Source organism: Numenius arquata, chromosome 2, assembly GCF_964106895.1.
Source record: "Numenius arquata chromosome 2, bNumArq3.hap1.1, whole genome shotgun sequence".
In the NCBI taxonomy this organism is placed as follows: Eukaryota; Metazoa; Chordata; class Aves; order Charadriiformes; family Scolopacidae; genus Numenius; species Numenius arquata.
Window position 1 is genome coordinate 104,044,723 of NC_133577.1, and position 10,000 is coordinate 104,054,722.

At 35.2% G+C, this 10,000-nt stretch overlaps 1 protein-coding gene across 11 annotated transcripts in view; it reads left to right on the forward strand.

Annotated features, from left to right (window-relative positions):
• FOXP2 (forkhead box P2) overlaps window positions 1–10,000 on the forward strand; it is a 195,367-nt gene that overhangs the window by 136,541 nt on the left and 48,826 nt on the right. For all 11 annotated transcript variants that reach the window (XM_074167963.1, XM_074167964.1, XM_074167953.1 and 8 more), the window contains 2 exons: window positions 6,372–6,585; window positions 8,229–8,333. In XM_074167963.1, the coding sequence (XP_074024064.1) occupies window positions 6,372–6,585; window positions 8,229–8,333 (319 nt within the window). The remainder of the gene's footprint in view (window positions 1–6,371; window positions 6,586–8,228; window positions 8,334–10,000) is intronic.

Consider the following 10,000-nt stretch of genomic DNA (forward strand, 5'->3'; position numbering starts at 1 on the left):
ACTTTTTTAACCGTTCCATTTGCATCTGAACTTCAGCAGTTTCCTGTTATGACACTTAAACATACGCTATTATTAGAACCTTATTACTCATTTTACCAATTTTTTTTTAAGGCTGATAAATTTTACAGCATATTTTTATGGAAGAAAACAGCTTTTGAGTGTTTTTTCTTAGATATAATATGCATATTTATTAGCGTTATGTGCTGAAAACAATTTCTGATACCAAGACAATTCAAGCGCCATTGCCTTTCTCTGAGGAATTATTGAAATCTGATTTAGTGGAAATGTTATCATTTCATTTAATGTAAGTGGACGGATATAAAATATATTGGACAGTGATGTTAAAGCCATTCCAAAACTTACATGTTTTTTTTTTTTTTTTAAGAAAAAAAGTATTTGGCATTGAAAAGCACTTTGAATCTTCAATTTATGACGTGAATTTAGGGACAAACCTTAGGATTAATTTTCATTGCTATTCCTTTGTATTAAATACGTTAAATATAACATCGAGTTTTGAAGGTGGTGATTCCAATAGTAATGAATTATGACTGACGAATAACAGTGAAAACTTTCTGGAAAAAAAAAAATTCCCTTTGTCACTTTGATCAAGATTTCTCAATGCTGAAAATGAGCTCAAACTCCACTACTTCACACAAAGACATTCATGGTTGAAAGAAAATAGGGCATGCACTTTTGAAAAGTAAATTAACTTGAAGATAAATGCTGCTTACATTTTAAGATAAGGCCAAAGACTTCGCATCTTAAGGACTCTGTCTATAACCTGTGAGGTATGTGTTTATGTTTGTGTTACCATAGAGAGGTGAGCTAAATGTCTGTCATAAAAATTACACAATACTCTGATCTCTGACGCTCCAGTCCTGCAATGAGTGTTGTTTAGACTGTGTTCATGACAGGTAACATTACTTTTAATTGGTCTTTACGCATGTATCTGGTTCCTCAACCAGATAACTATTATGAAATCGAAGCTTCAGAAATTCGATGAGCAAAAGCGGAGTTATACACAGTATATAGACAACAGTGTAGAGAAGAAAAAAAGACAGAAAAAAGGCGTGAGAAAGACTTACCCACTAGAAACCTGAGTCCCTGGAAAGGAGAGATTCCAAATAAATGTGTAAATTCCATACATTTTGTTGTGTGGAAAAGCTATGACACAAGCATATCTAAAGTCATAAAAATTACAACAACAAAGTCCTAAGTAAGCTATCACACCAAATATTAGTATTTCAGAATAGCAGTGGGGAGGCAAGCTGATTCATGAATTTGGACACATGAAACTGGTGATGCTGGTTTCCTTTTATACAGAGTCACATTGGGCCAGAACGTAAAAAAGCAATTGAAACATATCCTCCCTCTGAACAGCTTTACCTTCTGCAACCTCCTCTTGTGCCATCTGATGCAAGAGGAATTCCTCAGGTTTTCTCTCACATTAAGCAATCCCCATAGATTTCCCTCAGCACTCCTACCCAGTTGCATTGATATTCATTAGTTTAATGCAACGCTCATTCATCCACTTCTAATAGAAAAACACAGAAAAATTAATACTTTTTTAATACATTTTTAGGTGAACTAGTAACCAGTTCTTTTTAAGAATTTTCTTTTTAAGTAAAAGACTTACGCATAACTGAAGTCATGACAAAAATGTTTGATTCCAAAGAAATAAAATAAATACAATTAAAATATATCTGGATTACTCTTAAAGTAAATTGATTTCTTGTTTGCTTCTGCCTTGATATTTTTTTCATTATAATGAATTCCAATCAAGTATTTAATTATTCCATTTTTCTCTCCTGGTTCTAATATCTACTGTGTATGTAGGATTCCTTTAGATACACAAGTAAATTTATAGGACCTCAATTTTTCATAGCCCTGATGTGATGTGCAAACTTAAAAACACAAGACAGCCTCTCCTGGAAAACCTCTCTGCATCTCCAGGAAGGCCACTCACTCTGCGTCAGGCAAGATGAAGTTAGTGATGAGGGTGAGAAGGACAGTCTTTCCAGCAAGGTGCTAAAACAAAGACAGAACCAAATGCAGAGTTGTGACCAGCTCAGACCAGCTTTCTGTGGGCTTCTTACAGCACATTGTGTCTTTCATAGGAAGGTACAGCACCCAGTCCAGTTCATAATAATGTAATGAAGGTTAATAGGCTTCAGATCTGTTGAGGCTTTCTCGTAAATCTTAAATTTACACATCCAAATATATGCAAATATATCCAATATTTACAAATCCAAGTAGTACTTACTAGATTTAACATAGATGTCCTTGTATTGGAGTTTGCATAAAAGTAAGAGGATCAAACTTCCTCTGTTTTATAAAATTTAGCAGATTTTATGACTAACATTTTCTGTGGCAGTATTAAATTAAACATTCAGAATTTAAGGTAATACAGACTGGATGTGGTAAAAGGATGTTTTTCTCGTTCCACTGTGCTGCAAGATGTATAATATGGTTACACAGAAGGATTTACTTATGTCTAACAGATATTTTTGTATGCATCTATTTAGATTGCTGAGTTACATGGATGACTAGAACAATGAGAGAATCACAGGGGGATTCATGTTTATAAGTATTGGTCAGAAAGAGTCCTTTAAACCACAAATTATTAGTGACAGAGAGAGCATGGGTTTTGCATTTCTGAGTAGGAAAAGACCTAACTTCCAAGAGCATCTGTGAGGTTTGTGTATATAAACAGTACTTGCTCCAAGTATAGCTTCTGCCTTTAAAAGACAGGAATGTTTACCACGTTTCCTTGGTGGTCAGGTATAGCAAATAAGATACAAGAGGTGTTTTAGCATTTATTTTGTGTGAAGATCTTCACTATGCCATATCCAAAGCTAGTGGCTCACTGTGAGTTACTTCTATGTAATGCTGCATTGATGTTAGCTAAAGACAAAGGACTGTAAAAGACAACAAGAATTAAAAAAACCAAAACCAACCAACAAACAAACCCAAACCCCTAAGTTTTGATCAGGCCATGTAGGAAAATCAAAAAAAAAGATGCATGGATGGGTTTTATAAGTGGTAGCCTTATTAAGTATTTATTCAAACACAAAAATAGAGTAGATAGTGGTGAAAAGACTTATAAAGTTAACCTCAAAGTCCTGAAATGCTTGGTGTTAGTAAACTGCATAGCAAATCAGTATCTGCCCTTTTCTTTACAGTCCCTAATTTTTATCCCTCTCTGGATCCTCTTCCTGATCCTTTCTTCTTTAATGTAGTGTGGAGAGGGTATTTTGAGGGTTATCACAACCTATGAAACTTTAAAACTTACCCTGCTTTTACATCCAGACTGAAATATCTGTCAGCCATTTTACAGGTCTCTTGTAAAATGGGAGTTGGACTTTTTTAGACACAGAAACTACAAAATTGCCATAATTTACAATTAATTACAAATCTGCTTATTAACTTTATACTTTTTAAGTGTCTGCCCTTAATCCTTTTATCCTAAAAGGCAGCTTTTCAGAGTGCTCTGAAGAAGTGATAAAATTAACCAGTCTGAGCCCAGAGAGAAATTTCCCTCTGATTTAAAAAAAAAAAAATCTCTAGGTGAGCTAGGCAGCCTGGAGACACAGCTCCATCCGTGACTTCCCGCAGAGGAAGGGGCAGCCCAGCAGTTGCCCCAAGGGGCAGGAGACCCCTGCCCATGGGAAGGGCCGTTGCTCCAGCTGCTCCCAGCCCTCTTTCCTTCACCCAGCTTCTGGGGCAGCTCTTACCCAGCTCCCCCAGGGCCCAAAGTTTGATGATCTCTGATGAAATTTTTCTCCCTGCAAGACACAATGATACGTTTGCCCTCTGATTATTCAAGCAGATGGGCTTATTCTTGGGTTTTATTTTTTTCAATGCAAAATTAGTTTATTTTGTTCAACAGCAGGAGGAAGGGAAGACTTTGAAGTAAATAATGTACTCTGTATATCATGCCGCCTAAATGAATACATTACTTTTCATTTTGATTTCTGATTACATTTGCGGGTAACTATTATTTACCACGCTAAAATGGGTTATTTGCAGTGTTGCTGGAACATACCTCATGAACACGCCAGTAATTACTTACCTTCATTAAACAATTACAACTAGTATTACCATCACTCCCGTTACCCATCTCTCTAATGCAGTAAATTAGAGCCTGGCTTCTTTGCTTGCTTCGTTAAAATCTAGCTTTTTGCTGTACAAATATGATATGAACTCCATTTTTAAGACTTACATTCCAATCAACTCTTTTTCACTTTGTCATTAACTGAGTTTGCCAATGGGTGTTGGTAGCTAAGGTAGAGAAGCAGGACAGAAAATAGTAGTCTAAAAATGAGCTCCATTCGTAATTAAAAAAAAATAAAATAATACCTTCCAAACAATTTGTTTCCACACTACCTCCAGAAATTATCATTTGTGTAAATCACTACTAGTCTATTTTTTAATAGCTTTGTATACTTCATGGTGAGATGCCTATTGAGAGGTATTAGGGAACTTACTGTGCTTTTTCATAATTTTTTGTTGAATCTCTTTTAGTAGTCTGAGTTCCTGTGTCTTCAAAGTAAAACATTATCTAATAAAGAGATTTGCTAAACAGTGAAAAACAATCTTTACATCTTTCTAATATAACTTGTTTACCAAACAAAACTATCCTCAATGAAAAGTTTGAACTAATAGATAAATTTTAATCCTTTTCTGAAGGACAATAAATTTGATCTCTTTCATAAAATGAAAAGACCGAAATTTTAATTCAGACAACATCAGCATTTTGAAAGTTTTACATTCCAGCAGATCTAGATACCATGAGCATGCCTTGCCTAATTTCATTTGTTGAGACCAGATACAAAAGTCAGAATTACATTTTAAGGTACCTCTGGCCCAAACCATGTCAGGCTAAAAAAACTGGCCATAAAACCAGATCTTTCACAAGAAGCTCTCTGGGCTTCTCATTCATTTCTACATTTAATTTAGTGTTCTTCAAAAGAGGGAGGTCAACCTTTAAAAGACTGGCAGTGACAGAAGGTGTATATATTTCTGATGAACTCTTCATCTTTCAAAATCTGAATTTATCTGCATGTTCAGTGGCACAATAGGAGAATGCTCATGGCTCTTCTCTTGCCTGTGTTTTGAGAGTCTCTACTTCAGGCAGAAGCATATTGTAATGGAAGTTTCCATGACTTTGTGCAGAGTGCTCAACTGAGCCAGACAACCCTAACATGATGTATAAATACATTCTACAAAGCATTCCTATTTGTGGCTGAGGATGAATCCTGGAAACTACAAGTTTCCAGGCCAAAAGTAGAGTAGAGAGCAAATTTAAGCTCTATCTGCAAAGGTCTGGTGGCTGGACTCCAGAATAGTACTGTGCATATAGCAGAGAAGTTTGAGAAGCTCTTCAAATTTTGTACGGCTGCCTGTCACCCCAGGAGGCTGGTGAGACAGAGTCTCCTTTCTCCTAGCCAAACCCTCCAATTTGTTTTCCACAGTAGGACTGGACAGAAAAACAGTGGAGGAATTTGATGGGCTCTGCTACATGCAATTTCATCTGTGCAAAGGGAGTTGTGAATGGGCCAGTTCTGTTGGTTTTCTATTTGTCTGGTGCCTCTGAATGGTACCGAAGAACTTAAGCGATCACCAGTATCTAGCTCTGCACTATAGTGGTTTTGTTCTTCCAAATAGTCGCTTTGGTTTTGCCTCTTAGGACACATTTTTGAACAGAACAATTTTTGTAAATATTACACAGGACTAATGAATATGTGGGTGTCATTAAAGTCAGATGCATTCTGCTCAAATGTTAAACCTGTTACGATCTCATTGATTTCTTTTTTATCTTCTGATTTTTCTCCCCCCAGTCTTCTTCCCCAACTCCCTGCTCTTGTTAAGTGTTTAAAGAGGATATCAATGTTTGTATCCTTAGCGTAATATGTTTTTCTATTTTCCATTACATGTTTGATTACGAGGAATTATAAAACCTGAGTTAACTGTGGATGCGTTGAGTTATGTTTCCATGTCAAGAAATTGATTAAGCAGACAACAAAAATCTTATCCAGAAGTATATTTAGGGTTGGGGTTTTTTTTCTTTTAAAGAAGTACTTGCAAGTTCTTTGTAGCTTTCACTCATGATCCTTGAGCAATGTTTTCATAAGGAGTATAATATTATTAAAATTGGTGATTTCTAATTGACTGTTTATAACACAAGAGAAGACAGTTAGACTACCTGGATTCTGACAGAAGAAAAATGAATTTATGTTTTACTACACATTGATTGTGCTGGAAAAAACAGCATCAGCTTTATTGTTGGCATTAATCCATTAATAACGCTGAGCTCGTTATATGAAACTCTTTATTTTGTTATATTAGTGGGGCTCTCTTTCATTTTGTAGCTGGCTTAAGTCCTGCTGAGATTCAGCAGTTATGGAAAGAAGTGACTGGAGTTCACAGTATGGAAGACAATGGCATTAAACATGGAGGGCTAGACCTCACTACTAACAATTCCTCCTCTACTACCTCCTCCACCACTTCCAAAGCATCACCACCAATAACTCATCATTCCATAGTGAATGGACAGTCTTCAGTTCTAAATGCAAGGCGAGACAGGTAATTCTCATGAGATTTCAACTGTGCTTATCTTTTGACATGAAGTTGTTGTATAACATCATAAGTCACATATTTCCAATCACAAAATAACACTTAATACAGGTTACTTAAGAGATCGTGGAGACCTGATTTTTCAGAATTGTTTATCAGTGGGGCATCATTTTCAATAATGATGTCTAATTTTGCAGATGTGATGACAATTACCTGCCTGCGGTTTTATAACACATGATTTAATGTTAGTTTTGGTAAAACTTAGAAATCCCTGAATAGAGGTGTTTGTGCATTGGTTTAGAGGTGTAAATGCAGAATTGTGGGCGCTTTTGTGGGTGCGTAGTTTCATTCATATTTGAATTAACACATCTGGCAGTCAGGCCCTTACATATATATATACATATATCTTAGTTGTCAAAGCTGTAATTCAGTGCAAAGATCTCATGTAAAAAGTGCTTCAAAAATCAGTACATTAAAGCAGTTCTCATATGGTTCATCTCTTGTGAAGAAAACCACTGAATTTTCCTTCTTATATGCATCACAGTAATGCAGTTGACACCTTTCATACAAATTTTCAGTGGTGTTAGTGTAATACAGTGGAATTCAACCATAAGGATAAAGTTAAAATCATTTTTCAGACACATTGATAGATACTCTTCGCTGTTTCTTATTTTCAAGTAATGGATTAAATGCATACAAGAGTACATAACATCTGTAGCACTTATTAGTAAATATTTTAGTATAGTCCCATAGATGATTTCAATATAAGGTGAAATTTAGTTTGTATCTACATAACCTAAATTTTAAATAACTATTTTCAAATAAATAGTCCATTTAATTATTTTAATATTTATAATAGGAGACTATAATTTAAGTGTCTCTGGTCCTCATGTGACTGTGAGAACATTTTTCTATCTTTATTTTGTATTATTCAAAAAATGATACTTCTCTGAATATCTTTATAATAGTACTTCTAGTTATTATTACTTTTGTGTTTATATCTCAGAGGATGGCTCTTTGCTTCAGGATGTGTAGCTGACACCCATCTCCATGGGACAGTCCCCGGAATTTCTAGGATAACTGTACATTTCTTTGATAACTGTAACCATTGTGGAGGTTCCAAAAAAAACCAAAACCACCAGAATAGAACTGGGTTTTTTTATGAAGCCAAGTAGCTAATGAAAGCAACACTTGTGAACAAAAAATATTTATTAATGGAAACAAATTTATTTTTATACACATTTAAGCAGAAAATCCAAATATTTTCTAGTAACATTCTCAATATTCATAAACTCCGACTGTCTGTCTTCAATATTTCTTCTCAGAATTGATCACTTCTGAGTATATTTTTTATTTATAGGTAAATGTTACACCAAGGTCATATGGCAGAATTAGCATATGGTATTATACAGTCATCTTATTTTTTCATCCTTTATTAACAGTCATCTTTGGCTCTATTTCTTCTCTAATTGGAACATCATCTAGCCTTGGCAGTTGAACTATTCAATAGAACGATTAAATTTTTCTGACTGCTCTGAGCTAAATTGACCTGTTTTGACCTGTTTGTCACTGATCGTAACCTGACAGGCGCTAGCAGCCTCCAACGATTATGGGTTTTGAGATGAATCTGATGCCTTATTCTTCTGCTGCAGTTCGTCACACGAAGAGACTGGGGCCTCCCATACTCTCTATGGTCATGGAGTTTGCAAATGGCCTGGCTGTGAAAGCGTTTGTGAAGATTTTGGACAATTTTTAAAGTAGGTGGATTTTTATTTGTTGGTACAGGGCTGTTTAAGGCGAAAGAAAGAGAGAGATGGCAAACAAAGTTTTACTGTAAATCATGTCAGAGATTTTTTTTTTGTGTATTCCAAGCAACTGGATAATTGAGGCTATCTGCAGAGGGTCAAATTGTTATCCTTTCTTTCATGTCGAACACTTTTGCAGGCCTTTCAATAGCACAGTGTTTAATCCTCTTATTATCCTTTACTGAAATGGAGTCTCAGAAAATTTGAAGAGATGCTTTAGATTGTATATTGGATAGTAGGGGTATGAAAAGGCACGTTTTAAATTCTGACAGTTTGTGTATAGTGGGAATTAACGTGTATAGTATAAATAAAAACACACAAAGGACTAAGCGCGACCATTTAAATTTCACTTGCTAATTTATTTTAGCTTTTACTCTTGTATGTGCAGAGGATACACAGGAAAAAAAAAGCACTGCAAACAGGTGGGTTTGCACCTTTCAGAACTGAGCAGTGATGTCAAAATCTTTCACTTGTAGTATTTGGTTTTGCCAGCTGTTGTTGAAATGAGGACATTTAGAAAATAAGTGACACAGCTTTTGCTTTTCATCTGCAGCTTCAAACTACAATTGGTTTCCGCATTTTTTTTTTTTTAAGTAGTTACTAGTATTCCATGTTCATTTGAAATTTCAACAACAGTGCTGATTTTCTACCTATGTACATTATGGACTGGTCTTTGTCAGAAGAGCTGTACTCATTTTGGCATGCAATAGATCTTAATGGAAAGCTACAGATAGGCTTATATAGATGAGTAACTTCAGGGGCTGAGACTCTTATGTTGTCATGGTGCAGCTAACAGGGTGAATGAACTGTTTCATGCTTCATCAACAATTAAGTTAATTAGCTCATTTGAAATTGCACTGCTTTGTTGCCAGGATGTTGGCAGAAACATCAAAAAGATGTGTTTACAAATGGTAGACTACAGGGTATATAACAGAAGCACCTTAACAACAGACCATAAGTACTCAGTATCGCAATAACTTTTATAATAGAATTATGTCAGTACTTTCCATAAAGTATTTCCAATGCTTTTTCCATCTTTCATGCTGTCTTTCGGTTTTAAATGAAGTAACTTATACTAACTTGCAAATCTTAGGTAAGTATCACTCATGATAAATTTTTGTTTACAAGTGCATTAAGTGGAATGTCAAAATAATAGCTTATTATTGGAGAAAACTGTACAGGATTTAAAAGAACCTGATTTACATAAGTTTGTATTAAAAGGAAAATGAAATCTCCCAAATACAATGTAGTGTTCTAAGTATTATTAATACTAAGAATTTAAATTCATTTAACTCAAGCATTCTCCTTTTCAAGAAAAACTCCATTTTCTAAATACATCCGTCCTTCTAGGCTATAGTGATGCTAATTCTGTGGGCAGACTTTGCACATCCATTATGCCAGGTCTCCTGTTATAATCCATGATCACTAAAACCATTTTGATTAAGGCGGTGTAGTGCTAGGTTTACAGATGCTCTTGCTTTTCTGAACCAAATAACCCTGGAAAATGTAAAAGTGACATATAACATCTTGATAATTCTGGTGCAGAGTCAGTCAGGGTTTACAGCAGTGTCATGGCTTTTGTCCTATGCACCAGCAAAAATATGTTTGAGAATATTTTA